The sequence below is a fragment of the Gorilla gorilla genome, chromosome 11 (assembly GCF_029281585.2).
Source record: "Gorilla gorilla gorilla isolate KB3781 chromosome 11, NHGRI_mGorGor1-v2.1_pri, whole genome shotgun sequence".
NCBI classification, from domain to species: Eukaryota; Metazoa; Chordata; class Mammalia; order Primates; family Hominidae; genus Gorilla; species Gorilla gorilla.
The window spans coordinates 93092162-93115634 of record NC_073235.2 but is presented as its reverse complement, the minus strand read 5'-3'; the positions used below and the strand labels follow the sequence as shown (position 1 = coordinate 93115634).

Genomic DNA, 23473 nt, shown 5'->3' with positions numbered 1-23473 from the left:
GTCTATCTACAGAAACTACAGATGTATTTACCCTGACCCAGCAATTTCTCTGCTGGGAAAACCTATCCCAGTGGTACCTACATATATATATATAAAATGATGCTCCATCAATGGTAAGACACATAATTATTTCATGTACCACTATGAAATTAATTAAACTATGACAAGCCATCAACTACAAGTTATACTTCAATATAAAAGATTTGTTAAAATGTGAAAAAGTACATCTCAGAATCAACAAAACATATTATGTATGATGTTATTTATTGTGGTTTTACAATAAAAGACTAGACACAACCCCAGTAGCCATCAATAGGGGCTAAATGAATCACAGCACATCCACACAATTCAATACCATGCAGCCGTTAAAAAAATAATGAGGGCACCTTAGGAGTCCAAGGTGGCTTCTAAATTATGTAAAAGTGTTAACATATTTTAAAGTACATTTAACTTTAAAGGAAAGGTGAGCCTAGGCACGGTGGCTCACACCTGTAATCCCAGCACTTTGGGAGGCCAAGGTGGGTGGATTACAAGGTCAAGAGATCGAGACCATCCTGGCCAACATGGTGAGACCTCGTCTCTACTAAAAATACAAAAATTAGCTGGGCATGGTGGTGCACGCCTGTAGTCCCAGCTACTTGGGAGGCTGAGGCAAGAGAATCGCTTGAACCCAGGAGGTGGAGGTTGCAGTGAACCAAGATCGAGCTATTGCACTCCAGCCTGGTGACAGAGCAAGACTCCGTCTCAAAAAAAAAAAAAAAAAAAAAAAAAGGAAAGGTGAAGGTAAATACTAGAGGAAATGGCTAAAAATCGGTGAAGGCAGTTGCCTCTGGAACATGGAACTGAGAAGCGGGAAGGCAGAGCACAGGAACCGCTGAGTTTCATTGTTAGCCTTACATGTTATACAACTTCTTGAATTGTGGACATGTATCACTTTGATTAAAGAAAATTATTTAAATAAAGTACTCAGAAAGAAAATAGTGTATAATACAATGAAGAAAATTAAAAATCAGCAAATCAGCTCTTGATTATCCAACTCCAAAAAGAAAAACCTTATAAATAATCCCATAGAATGTTGCTGTATATTCTTACCCTGTTCACTTAGTCTACATGATTTTACTTGTCAGTTATAAATACATAGGTACTGACATAGGGCAGAAAATGAAACTGCTGTGAGTTAGGAAAAATAATGGTAATGATGGCAAATGCCTATAGTGCTGGTTTTCAAACTTAGGATGCACAAGAATGCTCTGGGATGCTTGTGAAAGTTCAGATTCCAGAGTTCCATCCCCAAAGAATGTGATTGATTGGGGCTGGAAAGGGTGCTCAGAATGTGAATTTTCAACAAAAACTTAGAGTTACTCTAATGCAGTGGTCATCTGCATCCAGAGAAACAGTGGCAGGCACAACACAATGCGGGCTGGAAATCGGGGTCTGTGTGGAATCAAGTGAACAAAATCAAATGGTCCTATCCTGTAGACAATGCTTATGGCTCAAGTAAGGATAGGGTGAAGAAAAATATGCTGTGTTTACATTAAATTTTGAAACCACCATTGCTTTTTAACATCACGTTTTATTTGTTCCATAACCCATGTGCTAGTAATAGAAGTATCTTTCAATTTTCCCTTAGATACTAGTCAATAGAGTCGTTTTACATATTCAGCTAATCTCATCAGATTCAAACACCTTGCAAAAAGGACCATTCTATTTCCTCAGAGTTCAACAAGTTCACGTAGTTAGCGGGTGTACAAATACGTCTATAAATGCTGTCTGACTAAATCCCCTCGTCACACTCAAAACCAAAGTGTGTGTATGAGAGAAGAATGTTTAAAACCACTACCAGAACAATGCTATAGTAACTAGAGAATGATGCCTTTCAAAAGAGAACAGCGAGAATTAAACAACAAAAATCACCTTGGCAATGTTTTCAAAATCACTGCATTGTTTAGTTTCATAGAACAATAATCATACTTCCACTTTTTCAGAAATGCTTATATTCTATCAATAGATGATGTTTCGAACTCTACTTCTCTCAAGCAATGCAAAAATACTGACGATTAGTTAAATACTTACTTGGTGGTTCTGTAAGTATATTTATAGGTGACTTCTCGAGAAATCTGTCGAGCCAAGGCAAAAAGCTCATCTCTTCTTGTCAGCAGGGCATTATCCTTCACACAGAGTTGAGCAGCCGCTTCATTAACAGTGAGCTGGATATCCAAAACAGAGTTTCAAAATTAAGAACATTTTAATTTCATCAAAATGCAAAAGGTTTCACTTAAAATATAAGAATGCTACACCATTATATAATGGAATCATTATTCATAAAAATCAGAATGGTATTTATTCCTAATTATTCCTAATGCCGAATTTCAGAAGAAAATCAACTCATCTGCCATCTCACAGAGCCCAAATTAATCATAATAGTCATCTTGATTTTATTTATTTATATCCTTTTTTTGGTTAGATAGGAGTTTATAGACGACAAGGAAAATAAAAAGTAAAAAATATTCTGCAACTGGCTTATAAAAAAACCCAAAATATTAGAATACAGGATCTGCTGACACCATTTCTCTAACCAAAAATGAATGTAGATGGTCTGACAGATTTTTTATGAACTGACATGAAAATTCTTAAAAAGGAATCAAGACCATATGATTTTAAACATTTATCAAATCACTTAGTAAAAAACAGAGTTATCATATACTAGGGCTATATTGGAAAATCAAGGTGTTGGACTAATCTCTAAGATCCATCTAATTCTACCACCCTTTCATAATTCAGTAATTATTAAATATTGCCAATATAGAGTTGCTAGTTGACCAAACACTTTGTACTAAAATTTTGTTACCCTAAACACAAAATCTGTAATTGTTTAACAAACTAGAAATTTTTTCACATAATTTTGTCAATAGATATAGGAAACTGTCAAGAGGTATATCAGACTTTTTTAATATGCAAAAGATATACTTAGCCAAGGCATGATGATTAGCAAAAAGAAAATGGGACGTGATGGCAGACAGACCTGAGGAGAGTCCTGCTTCATCATTTACCAGCTGTTGACTCTGGACATGCAAAACTTTTGAGAGGCTTGGTACTTGGTATTCTGAGAGGCAAAATGGGATAATATCACTATCCCAAAAGGCTCTAACAAGATGTAGATGAGGAGACACACCTGGCATAAGGTTGTGGTTAGTGTTAATTCTTGTTTTCTTTTCATAAGAAATCAGGTACGGCAGTACCCCCTTACCCAAAGTTTTGCTGTCTGAGGTTTCAGTTACCTGTGGTCAACTGGGACCCAAAAATATTAAATGAAAAATTATACAAATAAACAATTCATAAGTTTTAAACTGTGTGCCATCTCACTCTGTCTCATCCAAGTGATGAATCATCCCTTTGTCCAGTGTATCTACACTGTCTATACTCCTGGCTGTCAGTCACTTGGTGGCCATCTCAGTCAACAGATGGACTCTTCTGATATCTCAGTGCTCCTGTTCCAGTTACCCTCATTTGACTCAACAATGGCCCCAAAGTGCAAGAGCAGTAATGCTGGCATATTGTTCTAATTGTCCTACTTTATTATTATTAATAGTTATTGTTGTTAATCTCTTGCTGTGCCTAATTTATAAGTTAAACTTTATCATAGGTATGCATGTATAGGGACGAACAGTATATATAAGGTTTGGTACCATTTGCAGTTTCAGGCATCCAACTGGGGGTCTTGGAATGTGTCCCTCACAGATAAGAGGGGACTACTGTAGTCACCCTTTCTCCCTACCCAGGCATCTCGTCTTTATTTAGAATAATTTTTCTTACTTAAAATTTTTGAAAACAAAAATAAACAGCATGCAATCATTCCATCCAGAATGACAATATTCTAATATACGTTATTCCAATATTTCAGTGTACATATAAACATTAAGTATATATGTACATACAAATTTGTAATCTACTTTTTTCAGTTACATATGCTATATTTTTCATTTCTACTGATGTATTAAGGCAGAGACGTGGCTTGTTTACATTAGCATCTGGCATGGGCTGGAAGTTCAATATATATCTGTTGACTGATGAATGAATTGAAAAATCCTTTATAATATCACTTTTACTACCCACACATACAATATTCCATTGTAGAAAACAACCATATATTATTTAAACTACCTTCGCTCTGGACATCAAACTACCTCCAGTTTTCCATGGACTATTTAAAAAAAAGCTGCATAAGAGATTCTTAAATGTGTACCTTTGCACACATATCCAATTATTTCTTTGCAATAAATTCCTACAAATAGACCAGTTAGGTCACAGGGTATACTAAAATTTTAAGAAATTTATACATTCCACCTAACTACCCTCAGAAAAGTTGCTCTAAATCATAATGCTGTCAATAATTACATGATGAGTCCATTTCCTACAATCTTGACCAACACTAGTTATTATCTTTTTAAAACTTTACCAACTTTATATTTCTAAAACAGCATTTGGTTGTAATTTGCATCCCTTTGACTATGAAACTAAAGCTTTTTCTTACATCTTTGACTCATTACAATGTTTCATGTTCTTAGAACTTCAGGAATTCTTTATTAACAGCATTAACTCTTCATCATATGTAATGGGATTTTTTTTTTAAGTTTGTCATTAGCCATACAGTTTCTATGCCTTGGGTGACAGGCAAAGAAAATCTCTTCCTACTCTAATAATATATAAATGTTCCATAATTTAGTCTAATCGTTTTACTTTTCCCACCTAAGTATTTAAACCATCTAGAATGTGTTATGGTACATGGTATGATATAGATATTTAACATCCTCCTCCCCAAATTTATAACTGTAATTTATATTAATTTGTTCTGAGACAATTAATTTGGCCACTGACAGCAAGTTATAATAATAAACCCAGGTCTCCTATTTTAAACCCATAGCTGAATATGAAAGCATAATTGAAGGAAGAATTTATTTTCAGCCTTCTCCACTCCTCCTGAAGAGTCATCAATAGATAAATTCCTCCCCTAAGTGCCTTTGAAAGGCACAATGTTATTGGAGTTAAAAGTGAAATGTATACTTTAAATAATGATTTTCAAAATAAATCAACTTCAGTTTCAGCATGGCAGTAGCTAAATGACCTTGAAGAGGATTTTCAAACAGCTTTTTATGTAGCGATTTATTTTTCATATTAATAAATCTAAATTACTAAGGAAACCTCTGATTTTCAGTAAGATGTTTTAATTGACAACATTTCAGAGGTACTAGCTTATGCACAAACACAGAAAATAACTTTTCAACATAAACTGAAAACAATATTCTAGTATTCCTTCTATTACCTTTCCAGAAACCAAGAAAAATAAACATAATGCATTCACTGTCACTGAATTCAGGCTCCCACAAACCAAAAAAGTAGACTAAACTCCAGGCCCTCAGGGAACCTGGTAAAAAACTGAGGCTGGAGAAGTAACTCTAGCTCACCCCCGGGTTGTAATAAAAAGCTGATTCATGAAGCCTCTCCCTTAAAAACACGTGTTCTGTCAGAGTTACCTAGATTTCATGCTCCCTAGCTGCTAATAATGAACACATCAATAACTATCATGATATAATTACAAAAGAAAAATGAAAATATTCCCAAGCAGTTCGTCACTTGCAGCAGCACTGTTAGCTTTTTCTGAATGCCAATACTCTAATTTTGTTAAAAGGATAAAGTAACAAGATATTCTCCCTTACTGGTTTACTTATTTCCTCCATTTCCTCTTTTTGTGGCCCAAAATACCAAAATTCCACCATATCTTTATGCGAAAGATTTCTTAAAGTTCTCTTCCTTTTTTTTTTTTTTTGAGATGGAGTCTCACTCTGTCTCCCAGGCTGGAATGCAGTGGCGCGACCTCAGCCTCCCGGGTTCAAGCGATTCTCCTGTCTCAGCCTCCCAAGTTGCTGGGACTACAGGCATGTGCCACCATGCTCAGCTAATTTTTTTGTATTTTTAGTACAGACGGGGTTTCATCACGTTGGCCAGGCTGGTCTCGAACTCCTGACCTCAAGCAATCCACCCACCTTGGCCTCCCAAAGTGCTGGGATTACAGGCATGAGCCACCATGCCCGGCCTCTTAAAGTTAGCTATCTTTTATAACTGGACTTACTACAGTTATCTTTATCCTTAAGAAGAGTGGTTTACTGATTCCTAAAAAAACTTTCTTTACAGGTTGTTAAAATTATAATCTCCAACAATGAAATGATTGTGACTTTAAGTACTGTTGGCACAAAAACACTGTGAACAACTGTGTGATAGGGAGGCTCAAAAGGCAATCAGGACTTTCATTTCCAGCACTGGGAGGGCTAGGTACCATTACTGGCCCCTCTCAGAAAAAAAAAAAAACTAAAAATGTTAAATAAAATAGGGAGGGGATCATCTTTTAAATGCTCAATGAGCTGATGAGAATAAGGACATTGAGGCCAAAATGAATGAGTACAGTACCTCAAAGAAGTTTAAGTTAGGGACAGTTGCTAAACTTGATGAGCTTGAATTTCAATCTTCATGGCCTCATGGGGTTGAGGAGAATGGGAAGGAAAAAAGAGGCAAAGCCCACAGCCCATCAGAATTGAAGAGTCTAAGATGCCTCCTCCATAAAGCTGAAACCTCACCACACACACCCAATGCAAGGCTGAATTAGAAATACGTCTGTACCCCCAGGAGAATGCAAAGAAAATTATCTGTCTTGAACCCTAGTAATGACTGGGAGAGAACAGAAGATACTCTCTTGAGATTTCATAACCCCCAATCACACTAAGTGGGCTGAGAATTTATTTTCATAGGGTCTTAGATTTGTAATGTCCCCAGATGCCCAGTAAAAAGAAAAAGCAAATAACCTCTAGGGAATTCACTTTCTTCCTGGGACTCTAAATGTTCTCACAGTTAAAGTTCCAAGAAATATGAATTCACATAAATCATAAAACATCAAAAGAAACAAGGCAACAAAAGTGAACACTAGTAGAAACAACAGACAGCAAAATCAGACCCTCAAAGACTCCATTTGAAGAAACAAAGGGATTTGAAAATACGACTAAAAAGCAATACAGTAAAAATAACCAAGAAACTTGAGAATCAGGAGAGGAGAATTGGACAGAAAAAAGATTTTAAAAGTACACAATAAATAGCAGAATAACCACTAACTTTTTTTTTTTTTTTTTTTTGAGATGGAGTCTTGGTCTGTCGCCCAGGCTGGAGTGCAGTGGCATGATCTTGGCTCACTGCAAGCTCCGCCTCCCAGGTTCACGCCATTCTCCTGCCTCAGCCTCCCGAGTAGCTGGGACTACAGGCGCCCGCCACCACGCCCCGCTAATTTACACAAAGGTATCTTTAATTACTAAGGGAAAACCACTAACATTATAGAATACCCCAAATAAATAGTAATTAAAAATGAGGGCAAAATAAAGATATTTTCTAGTAGGTAGGGAAGGACAGAGTTTGCCACCAGTAGGCCTTCATTAAGAAAATCCTAAATGAGCTTTAGATAGAAGGAAGCTAATCCCAGATGATAAATCTGTACAGAACGTATATCAGGGCTAGAGGGGAGATACAAATAAAATAATGGAAAAAAATCCAAAATATTAGTCATATAATAAATGTACATGGACCAAATATTACAGTTAAAAAACAAAGAATGTCTGACTGGGTTCTTTAAAATCCAACTGATCAGTATTTATAAAAGATATATATAAAACATGGATTCAGAAAGGCTGAAAATAAAAGGATGATATAAAGATATAATAAGGAATAGACCAGGTGTGGTGGCTCACGTCTGTAATTCCAACACTTGGGGAGGCTGAAGCAGATAGATCGCTTGAGCCCAGTAGTTTGAGACCAGCCTGGGCAACGTGGAAACCCCGTCCCTACAAAAAAAAAAAAAAAAAAAAAAAAAAAAAGGGAAAGAAGAAAGAGAGGAAGAAAGGAAGGAAAAAAGAAAAGAAAGAAATTAGCTAGGTGTGGTGGCACATGCCTGTGGTCCCAGCTACCCAGGAGGCTGAGTGGGAGAATCACCTAAGCCTGGGAGGTTGAGGATACAGTGAGCTGTGATCTCACCACTGCATTCCAGCTAGGGTGACAAAGTGAACCCTGTCTCCAAAAAAAAAAAAAAAAAAAAGATATAAAGATGTAATAGGCAATGACTAACAAAAAGAGAGCTCATGTATTTATATCAACATTAAAGAAAATAGCTTTTTAAAGCAAAATACATTATTAAAGGTTAGTAAGATTACTGCGTAATACAAAGAGAAACAGACAACACTACAATCAGTAAAATTTAAGTACACAACTCTTTTTTTACTGACACAGCAAGCAGACAAAATAATAGTTAAGAATATAAGATTTGAATGACAGAGTTAATAAACTTGTTAGAACAGACACATATAGAACACTCTACTAACAACTGCTTAAGATATCGTTTCCAAACGTAAAAAACACAGACCACAAAATGAATCATAACTAAACTCTCAACAAATTTTAAAGGGTTGGCATCACACAAACCATGTTCTCTTGCCCTCAATGTAATTAAGTCAGAAATCATTAGGAAAAATAAGGAAAAAAAATTACTCATATTTGGAAATAAAGAAACACTTTTAAATAACACATGGTCAGAAATCATAAAAATAATTAAAATTGAAAAATAATAAAATAACCTCATAACAAAACTTTGGGAATAACACTGAATCAATACATAGTGAAAATTTATACTTTAATTGCTCATATTAGAAAAAGAATGACTAAAAATTAATGAACTAAGCACCCAAATTAAGTTAGATAAGAACAATAAAATAACTAAGAGAGGAGACAAATATATACACGTGTACAGCACAAGCAAGAATAGCAACTAAGCCCAGAGTGGCTTCTTCAAAAAGATCAGAGGTTGGCAAGCTTTTTCTGTAAAAGGCCAGAGAGTAAATATTTTAGGCTTTACGGGCCAAACAGCCTGTGTCACAACTACTTAACTCACCATTGTAGCTCAAAATTAGCCACAGACAGTACATAAATAAATAGGCCCAGCTGTGTGCCAATAAAAGTTTATTTATAAAAACAGGAGGTGAGTGAGACTGGGCACAGAGACCCTAGTTTGCAGATCTCTGAGAAAGAATAAAATTGGCAAACCTTTGGCAAGGTTGATCAGGGGCTAAGGAGAGATAAGTGTAAAATCAATATTAGGTCAATATTAGGTCTTAAAAAACTATAAATAACTTTACGCCACTAAGTTTGAAAACTCAGATGAAATGGATATTCTTAGAAAAATGTAACTTACCAAAACTGACTCAAGAAATAGACTACCATAATTCATTTTTAAAAATCATCAGAAGGAAAAGTCCAGCATTTCAAGTGTTAGATGCTGAAATCTATGAATTCTGAGATTGAGAGTTCAGAATAAAACAAGCTAACTTAATAATGTGACCACGTTTATGCGGTTCTCAGATTCAGCATTCCTCCTCTCTCAAAGGTGAAATTGCTGCTCCTCTGAAACACTCAGCCTTGACTTCTCAGCACTACAATGGAAACTGACCTAAGCTTGGCATCACTGTTTATTCTATAGGCCTGGGTCCTTATCTTGGTAACCTGCTCAGCACCTCAATTCCTGCAGAATTTCTTCTGCTCAGCTTACAGTTACCCGCTGACTACATTCTCCTCTTCTCCTTCCTATCTTTCTAGAGCTCTTTGACTGGAAGCTGCTATCTGCTGACAAATATTCTGTAATGCCAAATTATCTATCTGCTTACATTTCTGAGTATTACAAGTTTCTACATTCTCTATTGCCTTGCTGTTCCCAAGTTTTAGTTGCTCTCTCCTCATCCATTCACTGATTTAAGATTGGGGGCACACTGCTTGCCTAGTTTACCACCTACTATCTATTAACGCCCCTTATGATAGATGCAACACTGCCTGCTGGCTTTTTTCTGATATTGCCTCTGGGTTTGTCCCTTGGCACCTGCCGAACACCAGCAAGGTGTGTGGTTCTAAGCTTCAGCCCTCACTCTCTTCACAATCTGACACCTATAAAACAGACTGTACTTAGCCAGGCTGTAGGACTATTGCTGATTCTTTAGCTTAAAAAAGAAAAAAGAGGGGCTTAACAATAAGTCATTCCGTAATTCTTTACGGTGTACATTTGGAAACAAATTATGTTATTATCAATATATAAACAAATATTTTCTTCTTACAAGAAAAAGAATCTTATGTACTTGACCAGTTGAAAAAAACTTACAGGTATAGATAGCTTCCTGAATTTCATCCACCAGTGACCTACATACAGCTCTATGTCTTGAAAGATTAAAAGAACAGTATCCACACAATTTATATGAAGAAAACCCTCAGAACAGTGAGATTAAGCCAACAATGAATTAAGAGTAAGTCATGTATTCCTTATGTGGAAATTGAGTACAAACTAGCAACATTCTTTAATCTCAGGAACTTAGAACTAAAAAAACTTCTGCTAATTTTAAATAATCAGGAGGAAAAAATACAAAATTCTCATAATACCTAAAAGATATACCTAATAGTACCTTCTTTCAATTCCCCCAGGATTCTGTAATTTCTTCCAAGATCTTGGATAGTTACTAGTTTTAAGAAAGCTTCCTGATTCACAAACATTTATCCTAAACTATATTATTGGACCAGATTCACATACTGGAGTACAAGTAACAAGTAGGCCTAAGTTAAGTTTCAAAAACACAAGCCACAACTTCCAAAGCCCCCACCCCCACATTTCAGCCTACTGGCATTCATTTTGAGTATTTCCTTATTTTGTGAAATTCACGGTCTCATCACTTAAATATCATATGTACCTACTTATCTAAAGAGGCAAAGATCCCCTTAGCAAAAGCTAAGTGTAAAATAATTCTTTTTAGATTTTTTAAAAGTAGGGTATGATTTTTTTTAAGTCAGGTTAACTAGGTTTGTTAATCTTTTAAAAATACTTTTACTTTGATAAAAAACACATGTATTTCGACTCAACTTTGTATTTCATCTGCTATGTTTTAAAAATTATAAGAAAACTAGATTAAAGCATGAAACTAAAATTGCCAACACATTTTGCCTTTTGTTTTTCTACTAATGACAGCCATATAGCCCTTTTAGTGGATTCCTCTACTGGTTCAAAGGATACTCCCAAAATAGATCAAGTCACAGACTGGCTATGACTTAAGTAATTCTGCTAACCAATTATCTGATCTCAAGCTCCAACATTCATGTCTAAAATCATTTATTTAAAAAGATCAGGCTAGGTACAGCGGCTCATACCTGTAATTCCAGCACTTTGGGAGGACAAGACAGTTGTATCACTTGAGCCCAGGAGCTTGAGACCAGCCTGGGCAACAATGGAGAAACTCCCATCTCTATGAAAAACTTAAAAAATTAACTGGGTGTGGTGGCACACACCTGTCGTCCAAGCTACTCAAGAGGCTGAGCAGGGAGGACTGCTTGAGCCCTGGAGGTCCAGGCTGCACCCACTGCACTCTAGCTTGCGTGACAGAGTGAGACCCCCACCTCAAAAAAAAAAAAAATTAGCTATGACATAGTCTTTTTAACTTTTGAAAACGCATTTATTTTCCAAGCACTTACTGTGTACATTTGACTCTGGGGATATAAAGATGAAGGAGACATTATCTCTGCCTTGAAGAAACCCAGAGTATACTGTGAAGCACAGACCAGTATACAAATAAGTACAATAAGAAGTTAAAGTTATTGTGACAGAAGTGTATGTAGGGATAAAAATGGAAAGGAAAGGTCTTTCTACTTGAAGGAAAAGATTACAGAAAACACAAGCTTATTCTTGGCTGAGTTTTAAAGATATGTGTTGACCAGATAGACAAGAAAAGGAGCAAATGCCAAAGTTTATACACACACGTGAAGTATAATATGTTATATGGACAAAATGTTATATCTATACACACATATACACACACATGAACTTAAGCAGACTATGTCTAGAGTACTATAAAGATAAAAATGTTTAATGCCAAACATCAAACCAAAACAATGTTCAAAGTGAGAATTCTTCCAACATTCATCTGTTTTCTATGCTAGCTGAGAATTGCTTTAAGTTCTTGCTATTTTTATGAAATTTTTTTCTTTAAAAAAAGCCTACAAAAATGTTTTTTAAAAGTTATATTTAAAACCTAGTTTTATTTTTTAATTAAAAAACAAACAGCCTTACAAATGCAAAGACTTTATGCTTTCACTGCTTAAATTCTGACATTTTTCTAAACGTCACCTCGTACTGTAGTTCCAAAGCTCAAACATGTTCAAGTTCAATACAAATATACCCCGAACACAATAAATACGGTCTGTTTTCACAAAAGTGCTACATGTTGCTAACACCTCAATGTTTTTAATACTGCTTTCAGGTAGTGTATCACATTTGTGGCAAACTATTACCAAATTTATCTCTAACGACTAGCAACATGCCACATACACACACAGAAGGAACAACGCGGGCTTTGTACCTCATGAAGTGTGAGATGTTTCCCATCCTTCCTCTTTGAGTCAAATCTGCCATATATTGCACTGTATTTCCGAATTTCCTCCTCTTTGTGTGGATCATCATCGTTCATCTCAAAGATGTGACCAATCATTTTGGCCAACTTCTTGTTGGTTTTTAGCAGCTCTTTCACTTCGTTCAAGTCACTTTTTGGCAGTGTGGGGGCCATCCGCTCCACACACTCAGCCACAGAGAGCGCAGCAGCAGCATCCAGCGCCTCGCTGCTCTCCTTTGGGGACGCGGGGGAGCCCAGGTCTGCTGGGGAGAGGCTGTGCTCGCTCTCAGTGGCATGGTGGCCTTGCCAGAGTCTGGACTCACCAACACTCTGCAGTGCTAGGCTCCCGATCACATCTGACTTCCCCTGTCCCAAGCTCTGCACACAGGTGGTGGCAGCACATTTGGGGATTTTTAAATGAGGTTCCCGGGCGTTGCTACTCCTTTCATAACTACTGCAGGATATTCCCAGCCATGTTGGTGATCCCTCTGGTAATTTATAGATGGGTATGCTACTGACAGGAAGGGAAGTCAGTGGCTGATTGAAAAGCCCAGGGTTTGTGACCCAGTCTCTCAAAGCCTTCTGCAGCCTTCTAACATGAAGGGGCTTGCTAGCCATGCCCACGAGTGCCATGATTTCCAAAAACTCCTCTTCTCCTGCTTCACAGAGTTGCTGGACATCATCACCACCTTGTTGGATAAAGGCATCAAAATAAGAAAGTAGATTGGCTTTTTGTAATATTCTATACAGCTGCAACTCCCCCAGGGTCCTGGGTAAGGCCGCAGCCATTACTCTGGATGGGTTTAACCTGCCAAAAAAAAAAAAAAAAAGTAAAAACTCATCATACTTGCTTCAAACTCCTTACACCAAATAGGTTACACTACAGGTTTTAAGAACAAAAACGAGAAGCATCTGCATCGTGACTGCCTGTGAAGGCAGCATTCTCTCTACATACTTTATCTCATTCTGAACTCCTAAAAACCTTATAGGTCAGTAACTAAACTGACCTACTTTCCCAAAAGAGAATAAATGGTAAGCAGGAATCTGGAGGTTCAAACCAAGGATCAAACCAAAGGTTCCATGTCCCGTATTTTTGGCTATATACTTTGCTACTGCCAAGGTATGGACGCAGGTGGAGTGAAAGATAATCAAATTTAGCAAGAGGTAAGAAGCAGAGTATGCTACCATTTGCTGAATACTTACTTTGTGCCAGGCAATACAGTAAACACTTTACATTACGTATGTCTAATTCTCACAATGGCCCTGTGACACAGGTACAGTTATTCCCATTTTATAGAGAAAAAATGAGCAAGATGAGTCTGGCAGGCAGAGGAAGATAGATTTCAGTATGAATTGGAGGTGAGAAATAGAAGGTGTTAATTTAGGAATCAAGAAAGAAGAGGTAGAGAAAAGTCAAACAAGTAACTGACAAGACTTGGTGATCACTTAGATCTAAGGGAGGAAGGAAGTTACTCTTTATTGACATTTATTGATGAAGAAAACAGTTACCATTTATTGACACTATGTGGTTTAAGGGAAGAGTTACAGGTGACTACGAGATTACATCTGAGAGTTCAGAATTCTAACAGGCACTGGGGACACAGAAAAATGAGGAAGATGGGATTCCCTTTCAAACACATGGCACTCACACATGGCACAGGGTAGAATGCTTATGTAGAATGGCCCTGCATGCAAAATAATAGACTAGAATCTAACTACCTATCAGGGAGAGGGCTGTAGGATAAAATAAGGAGGGTGGGTGATCACTCCAAAGCAGCAGCAGAAAGCCTAAGACAGAGCCAAGGAAGAAACATACTTTTTGAGCCCAAGCAAGACAAAGAAGTCTGTTTTTAAAGAGACAGAACAAGACTCAGCAAAGTACTTCTTGACCTCTTAGCAGCCTTTAAAAGTTGTTCACAGTTGCCTGGAGACCTCCCACATACAAAGAGGAGTTGGCCAAGTACTTCCATTTAAGAGAAACAAATAAACTTGTTGTAATCAAATGCACCCTTAGGATTAAAAGTACCCTGTAGCCCTCTATGGAGAAAATAACAGAAGGCTAAAAGAATATGTGCATCAGAGAAAAATGGAAGACCCACTCTCAACCCTGACAGTATGCAGCAATAGTTAACTGGGACGTCCCTGAAAGCCAAGAAGTCACTGAACTTGGGACTTTTGTTTTATGACACCAATCAGAATGCTACACAAAATTCTAGTCTCAGTCACTCCAAGCCAGGAGAATGGGTGTCCCTACCACTCTAAGCACTGACTACCGGAAGCCCCATCTCCTGGAACCTCTGTGTCATCCACATCTGTTTTGACTTCCGCAAATTTTATGTCTCTTTCTTTGCAAGGGCTAGTATGGGCATAACCAGGTTACCTGATGACTTCCCAAAAGACAACAAAGGCTGAATTAGGGCCCAGTAGCTTCTACTAAAACCCAGGAAGTCACTTGGGGTGCTTTTGAAAAATACAGTTTCCCAGGTGCCTGAGATGCATCTCAGGAGACTTCCATGATTAGGCAAATATGACACACTGCACAAGATTCCTACTTAATAAATCCTCCGGGCACCACAAACTCCTACAGGTACTGTGATGACCCAGGTAATTCTTTAGGTCAACCTTCACATTCATGCCACCTCAGTCCTCTGGATAAAAACGTTCTTGCATCTTCTAAATCACCTAAAGGAGGCTCTGCCTGTCCTCCCACTCCAGGGAGAATCTATCATTCACCTGGGCACTAACTCACAAAAACAGAGCTCTCAGGAGTTACAGACCCAAGTTTAGAGCTATATTAAACTACACTATACCAAACAGAAGGGCTGCTATAAAGTGTTCGAGTTGGAAGAAAGGACATTTACTTTCCTATCATACACCTCGTGCAATTCCTCCATAGGCTTTCAACGCAATACAGAAAAAAAAAGTACATGTATAATGTGTATATACATACACATGATCAAAATAGACTGTGGAAGACACAGAAGCTCCAAGACATGGGGCTTCCCAGTAGTACACACACTATCTTTTTTTAATAAGAGGACTGTAACTTTGCAAGGTTTACAGGGTGATCAATTAACTCAGCATATGTGCTCCTCACATTATGGAATAGAGGAGAGATTACATGAGGAAATCTGGAAAAATACTTTTAAATCTTTTTATGAGCAATAAGAAAAAATATATGTTAGACAAATACAAAAGAGAAACTTAAGAACTAAAAGACTCAAGCTTATATTTTATTCTTCTGAGATAAGGCAATGATTTTAGAAAATAATTTTCAAGTTTTATCCTTTCTCATCTTTACCCACTTAAAAAAAAAAGAAACCCCCTAGTTCTTAAGAGAAAGCCCTCTGCATGGGTAAGAAAGTAGTTATGAATATAATATCTCCATAAAGACTGATAGGAACAAGTGTACATTTCCAAAGCCAAGATAACAGATGCAACATAACTAAGTAACCAATTCGGTCCCTGGAGGCTTTCTAGAGGCCCACACTTACTACTGGAAAAGGAGTTCTCCTCCTAAGCTTTTGCTTTAAGAGAATGTTTCAGTTTCCTTCCAAAGCCGGCTGTGATAATTTAAACACCCACCCCTTCATACATGAACTTGATGTGATTTGAAAGAAAACTTTTACAAGATTTTCTGTTTTCATAAAATCTATAACCATTAATGATTCAACATGAAGGTCAAATAAGTCAAAAGAAAGCTTCTACCTGCCTCTCTCCAATCTGAAGTAAATATAAAATGGGTCCTTAACACGTTATATACAGGTAGCTTAGAGTATTGTAAATCCACTCAGCTGAAACCTGCTGTTACCTGGGCTTTTCAAGATATCCTGGAACGACCACTCTGAGTCTGACTTTTCAATGAATTCCACAGTTAAGAGAAACCAGTTAACTGCATTCGAAAGCTAACTCGGAGGCCTTGCTGCCAATGTACAGCAACTTCCACTTCCACTTCCATCAGCTTAAATGTTCCTCCCCCTGCTCAGTCCTATAAAAAGAATCCCAATGATGTTAGGGGAAGAGGAATTAAACAATGCATTAATTTAAGACCATTTGTTGTTGTTATTCACTGATCTTTTAAACGGTAATCATTTGTTCCAAAACTTTTTTTAAAACTCACTTTGGCTCCTTACAGGGTAGCATCAGTCACCTGCCAGATTCCAACTGTGCTAAGTGAAGCAGGGAGCTAGTCTGGCCCACAAAACTACCGGTCAACTCCTGTTTCGCTATGGAAAACAAAACTTCCCTGACAGTCTCCAAGCTGGGATGTGAGGATTTTTTGATAGGACAGAGGGCTTTAATTGTCACTAGAGAAAAGAAGAACCATTCCTTCAAACCTGACTCAGGCCAGCTTGTTTTCTGGGCTCACCATTCTATCAAAACTCTGGGCCTCTCTCTCATTAATCTGTCTGCTGCATGGTATCACTCCTTGAGATGCTCTTCACCTTACTTTGGTAATGCTATATTATTTGTTTTTCCTTCTTTCACTTACTATATTCTAAGAATTCTCCAAATTTTTATATTACATCTCTTTTCTATTGTGTGTCCATAATTTTCTTTTGATGATCTCACCCATTCCCAGGCTTTAATTATCACTATAGGCAGATGACCTCCAAATCTGTATTTGTAGCTTGGACAAGAGCCATGGAGTCACTCCAAGTGTTCTCAAATCCAAATACACACAAAGCACCAACTGCTGAGTGAAAAAGATGCCTCTCACACACGTCTACTTTGCAAATGAAGGTAAATAGACACTTCTGTTATTCAGTAAAACTCACTTAACAGTATAGCTGAATTTTTGTTTTGTCTTTACATGTATTCTCAAAAAACAAATACTAAAAGTAGTCATGAATATTTGCAAGTTTTTATTTAAAAAGCTATCCTCACACCTGAAAAGTTCAGAACCATCAGCCCAAACTGTTCTTCTAAACTGTAATTTGGCATTCCACCTGGGCACTGTCAAAACCTCAAATTTGACGTGTCCAAAATCAAGTACATTCTCTCATTTTCTGTCCTTCTTCCAGATTCCCAAGTCTACTCTTTCCAACTCTCTTAGTTCTTTCAGTTGCACCACTGGTCTTTCAGTTTCCCGGATTTAAGTAAGTTTGGATTCCATTTTTGCTTTTTCTTCTTTCTTCCTCAAATCTACATGTCCTTAGGCTACACCACCACTTCTTTCTCTGCCTCAAAAGCACCAAATTCTAGTGTTCATTGCTTCTTGCCCCAATTTTGAAAAAAGCTCCTTCACCTTCAATAGATCCCACACTGCAATGCCAAGTTTACAGATTTGCGAACTTCTCCACCAGTGCATAGAGAAAGAAATCCAAACTACTCATATAGGCATCCCAGACCCAAGCCTATCTTTCCAGCCTTCTCTCTGTTCCTTAACATGCCCATATACTTGTGCCAAGCAGATACACTAGGCATTCCTCAAATATGCCTTCCACTTCCCTGCCCCTGTGCCAGGCATCCTCTCTCCCTCCAACCTTCACAGCCTTTCCCAAAATGTCTTTCCCACTACCCCTGGCTGCAGCTGTCATCTCCCTTCTCTGAACCCCGCAACACTTTGTCTCTCTTACATTTTGAACTTATTCAAATAACACCAAGAACTAAGCCAGTTCTGGAGAACAGAGGAAAGACAGTCCTTCATGGAGAGTCAGTTAAGAGCAAGGAGAAAGACAAGAAGCAGAGACTTAAACAATGTGGTAAATGCTGTGCAGCTGTGAAGGAGTCATGGCACAAGGAAGGCAACCTGCCTGGCTCTGCAGAACAAGTCACTGTTAGGTTATAAGCACCCCAAGGGTAGGAATTAGGTTTCATTACTCTTTTATCCCCATTTATTCCTAGCAAAGTTTCTATGATGAATAACATCTCTGGAAAGGTTGCTGTGCAATGAAACCCAATGTCTGAGTCAGAATCTGATCAGCAACCTTTCATATTCCAAAGGGGAGGCCTTCTGTGTAAACCAGTATCTCAATGAATTGCCAATCCAATAACAGGGCATCCTGTTACTTTACCTACAATCCTTTTCATTCTCTCATCCTTAATACTTCTTCTTTCTTAAAAAGCTATACGGTGCACTCCTATAACATGGCTATTCTCCCAAGAAAGCAAAAGTTCCTGCCAATACATGAACTACAAGTGGTTAGTGTTATACATCATGCAACGAGTCCGGCCCCAACACCTGCCTTTTAAGAATTCAAGTTCAGTCATGAGATCCTAGGTCTTTTTCTTCTCTGTTCCTATAAATTAAACACGGTGTAAGTTATCATCAAATATCTATCTCATCAATGATCCATACACTCAAAGGGATTTATAATCACTATTCTTGCATCTTCTCCCCTCCATGCTATGGGAATCATTATTAGATACACATACACAAACATATATAGCAATACACATATGAACACACTTCCAGGAGTGGGAAGAAACCAAGGGCAAAATCCTAGTAAGGCCTGACTTATTTATGCATAAGACTAGAAATTCCTTCCCCCAACACAGCCTGCAATTTTTACTTTAAAATTATCTGAGTTAATAGCAACCTCTTACAGACTTACAAAAAATGTGAAAAACCTTGGGAAGAGTTAAGAGCTCATGAGTCATTTACAGATAAAGGTAAATTAGTTCCATCAGATTGTTTTCCTCTTAACATCTAGACAAGATCTGATGCACATTAATGAAAGATTGAGATGGGAAATGGGGACAATGAAAATAGGAAATCTGAGGACAGAAAGACTACACTTAGAGCCTCTGAAGTATTCCAAGTTCAGGAGAGTATAGCTTGAAGGTACAGGGGCCTGAGAAGGGTGAAATGGGTACACAAGAGGCTGAAACAGAAAAGGTTTATAACAAACAAGAATTCGATTTAGGGAAGGATGAGCCTCTGTGTCAGGGGTGTCCAATCTTTTGGCTTCCCTGAGCCACACTGGAAGAAGAATTGTCTTGGGCCACACAAAAAATACACTAACGATAGCTGATAAGAAAGTTTACGCATTTGTGTTGGGCCGCATTCACAGCCCTCCTGGGCTGCATGCAACCACAGGCCTCGGGTTGGACAAGCTTGCTCTATGCAATTAATTATTTTCGCTTTTATTCTCATCCTAGACCCAGAACTCAAGCTAAAATGATTAAATATAGTTCAGCTACACTTTATGGGTTAAGATTGTAGGGTTGGCCTAGGTACTAACTCCCATGTATGTGTTTCAAGCTTCCAGTGATTCACCTAGGCACACGTATTAGTAAGCATTCAGTGGTGTACCATATAAGTCAAGATACTTCTGGATCTTAGCTATGAATTAAATATATACCTTCTAATGAATTGACGGTAATTTGGGAAACTTAAAATGTTGTCTCTTATTGATTCGTTTGTAAATTCTGAATGGAATGAATGAAGCTGGAAAAAAATTTTAGAGACACCTTAAAATTTTAATAAAAATATTCAGTGTGAGGTTAAATTTACTTGCCAAAATTAGAAAAAACTAAACCAGATTTTGCTAAATGATAACTATCTATTTATTCATTTAACTATAGTAACAATAGGCAAATACTAGCATTTCATACAATGGCTGGAAATTTTTAACCAACCAACCATCAAGTCATTCAACAAACATTAAGTACCCACTAAGCACAGAGTATGCAGGCAATATTTATAAGTTTTTTTCACCTTTTCAGAAGTTTCTCTGTAAAAATCATTAAATTAATATACCATGCAAATTAATGGGTCACCCCCTAAATACAATGTATTGAGAAATGACAAACTCTTTGAAAGCTTAATGGCATGTTTTAGCTGTGTGAATTCTCACAAGATGAGGATTACTATTTTTTCCAAGCATCAACTTCTCAAATTTCCCACTTGCTCCATTATTAAGTTTAAGGAGTATATTCTACTGTTGTATGAGTTATTGAACATGTCAGATCAGAAAGGGAATTTGCATTTAATATAACAACTGTTACCATTCTTCATTCTACTGTTGAAAAGGATAAAAGAAGCAGGTAAGATAAAAATAAATCCAAAGCAAAGGGTCTAGCAATCTTCTATTATGCTCAAGTGGGTATTATTTATGCTATAATATGTTTAGCAAATTCCACAATGAAATATGCATAGACGGGTTGATCATACATTAGCATGATCTTAAACTGTTCAAAACATATTATAAAATGGTCACTTCCATCCAAAACACAGCTTTGCATTTAAAGGTAAATTTTACAAAGACTTCATTTCCAAAAATATACATAAATAGCACTCACAAAAAACAGCTCCAGGCTTGTTATAATGGAATAAATGAGTCCTAAGTCTTAGGCCCATGAAACCTGACATAACTTCGGAGGCTAAGGTGGGATAATCCCTTGGCCCCAGGAGTTTGAGGCCAACCTGGGCAACATAGCGAGACCCCATGTCTATATTTTCTTTAGAAACTGACATACTTCTGTTTTCATCCAACCTGAACTTTAAATATTTAAAGTTCATTAACAAATTCATCAAAGATGTCCCCCACTTTATAATTTCTTCTTTCAAAGAAGCATCCACAGTGCAAACCCCCAAAATCTTTAATAAACCAATAGGTTCTTAGCTATACCGTGATGAAAATACCTAATGCTTTCAGTGTTTCTCTAACAAGGAGAATAAACATCTATTAACTTTCTCATACGACAGTGGATGTTATTTGCCACTTACAAAAAAGAGATTACTCAACTGAATAATTTGAAATAAGATGAGATAAAATATTTTTTAGATAGATCAAGTTATTTACTAGACATATAAGCTTACTAAATGTCCTTGTAACAACCATAGTAATCCTAAGAATTTCTGTCATTTGAATTACATCCATAATTAGCAGGCAGAATAAAATAAAAATCTACAGTTCCTCAATGTTGTCATTATTACATTATTATTGATACCTTCACAAGTAACAAGAGACCATCAGAGTCGGAAAAAAACATTTTTAATATCGAAATGGCATATTAACTTTAGTGCAAAATGGTAAAAATAATAAAATTGAAACAAGAAATCTTCTTCCAGAAGTTCCTTGAAATTTTCTTTCAAGACCTAATGTTCCAATATCTAATACCCAAATCAGGGATAAAAAAGGCTGACCTAGCCAGTCATCTACAAAGTCTCAAGAAAACCCTTATTTGTATGTTAATACCGATGACAAAATATAATCTTTTAAACTTAAAGAAAAGATAATATTGTATGTCTTAAATGACACAAATATGGAGAAGAAAAAGCCTTTCATCTAAGAGCCACTTTTACTGGCACTCAGATTAGATCAGAAGCAGCTCTTTCAGGTCTTCGGGAAAAGCTCAATCTCCACCCAAAACAGAAAAAGCAAACCCTATGCATCCTCTCTCCTCATACTTCTTATAACCCACACACAAATTATGAAATATCATAATTCAGTATGTTGTTCAGGGAAAAATTTTCAAAGAAGTGAAAACCTAGGAAGGTAAGTCATTGCGTGAACACTTTTACAACAGCTAAGCATTTCCTACGTGACTAATCTATTTTAAATTCGGCTCCTCTGTTCCTATGCAATCTCATATTATCTATTAAAACTGCCAAAATATTTTTAAACAAGATCTGAGAATTCCTCTTTCAGCTTCTGATCTTTGCACTCTTTGAGTTGGCAGACACGTCACTGGCAAACCAACTGGTAGTGACAAGTTACTCCAAATCGACTCTTTCAGATGAAATTTTAAATTAACAGCCATCCCAAAATTTTCCGTGCCTCCCGAATCTCAGGGAGCGAGGTGTAAGTACATGCAAGTCTACGATTCCTCCCGATCACTCGCTGCAAAGCTTGGTCTGCAGAATCTACAAATGTATATTCCATCTCAACTATCCCTTTCCCCGAGATCCTGCAACATTCAGGCTTAACAGAAGTATCATTTCCTATCTCAAGCTTTGGAAGCTCTGAGTTTGCAGACCACAAAGATTTGATAGTATTTTCAGTGTTTCTCCATGATAAGGTCACACACACACCTCTATATCCAACGCTTGTATGTCCCACATGTGTTTGCAAATTCCTCATCGGCCTTAGAGACACAAAGAGTTTCTGGCTTCCCTGCACCTCAGTGCCAAGTTTCTGTAAGCCACTTCCATGTAAAACTCTCCTTCCGCTTTTAAAAAGAAAACTACATTCGGAAAGGGAAGATACCCAAGAAGAAAATCGAGACGGTAAGTGCAGCACTTTTATAAAGTAAACAAACAAAAAGACTGCCCTGACGAAGGTGGCTGCAAAACTCTGGGGCCGGCGCGCACAACCCACAAAGCACACCCCCACAGCGCCCCGCGGTTCCTCAGAGCGCCGTGTGACGCCCCCAGCCCCGTTAGCAGAACGGACTCGGCACCCCAACCTTTCTCGGAGGGAAAATGCACGAGTCAGGGCCGCGCTCCCCGCTCCCCGCCGCCCTGGCACACCGAATGTCTCCGGGAATCGCCCACACGAGCCCGGGGCCGCCCTCTCCTTCCGGCGGCGGCCGCGCGGAGCCCGCTTCCCCCGGACACCGCCCCCAAAGTGCCCGCGCGGACCCGCGACTCAGCCGCCCCAAGTTCGCCCGCGGCCGCTCAGCCGCGAAAGTGTCCCGCACTTGGCGGACCGGGAGTGGCGACCGTCCGCTCCGGTACGTACTCAGCCAGCGGCTGCAGCGGTCTTGGCGCGCTCTCCCCGAGGACTGCTCAGCCCCAACTCCGAAGCGACGGCCCCCGGCTCTCCCTCCTCTGGCGGCTGCGGGAGCCGGGACGCCCCCGCTCCCATCGAGGGGGGAAGGGAAGGTGGTGGGCGCGCTCTCTCTGCTCCCCCCCACCTCGGGCCCGCCGCTTCTTCCCGCCCACCCGCCCCGACGGCGCTCGCTTGGCCGCGGCGGCGGCGGCGGCTCCTCCAGGCTGCGGCGCGCGGGCGGCGGCGGCGGCGGCAGCGCCTCCCCCGCCGCGCCCTGCCCTCCCCTCCCCTGCCTTCCCCGCGCGCGCTACA

At 38.4% G+C, this 23473-nt stretch overlaps 2 protein-coding genes and 1 long non-coding RNA gene across 16 annotated transcripts in view; 2 read left to right on the top strand and 1 right to left on the bottom strand.

The window, feature by feature from the left end:
• Positions 1-2078, top strand: part of LOC134756397 (uncharacterized) — a 38266-nt gene extending 36188 nt beyond the window's left edge. The window contains exon 6 of the long non-coding RNA XR_010129777.1: positions 13-2078. This is a non-coding gene — a long non-coding RNA (uncharacterized lncRNA). The remainder of the gene's footprint in view (positions 1-12) is intronic.
• NAB1 (NGFI-A binding protein 1) overlaps positions 1-23473 on the bottom strand; it is a 43896-nt gene that overhangs the window by 20240 nt on the left and 183 nt on the right. For 2 of the 14 annotated variants that reach the window (XM_055379267.2, XM_055379270.2), the window contains exons 1-3: positions 22857-23038; positions 12471-13308; positions 2074-2207 (exon numbers count right to left, since the gene is read on the bottom strand). In XM_055379267.2, the coding sequence (XP_055235242.1) occupies positions 2074-2207; positions 12471-13289 (953 nt within the window). In that variant the 5' untranslated portion in view covers positions 13290-13308; positions 22857-23038. Of the gene's footprint in view, positions 1-2073; positions 2208-12470; positions 13309-16311; positions 16489-18684; positions 18743-19807; positions 19894-22482; positions 22620-22856; positions 23039-23131; positions 23387-23473 lie in introns of those variants that run through there. The other 12 variants (XM_031008526.2, XM_055379271.1, XM_055379264.1 and 9 more) reach the window with 11 other exon arrangements.
• Positions 23024-23473, top strand: part of NEMP2 (nuclear envelope integral membrane protein 2) — a 208083-nt gene continuing 207633 nt past the window's right edge. The window contains exon 1 of the mRNA XM_063695403.1: positions 23024-23123. The gene's annotated coding sequence lies outside the window, so the exon portion shown is untranslated. The remainder of the gene's footprint in view (positions 23124-23473) is intronic.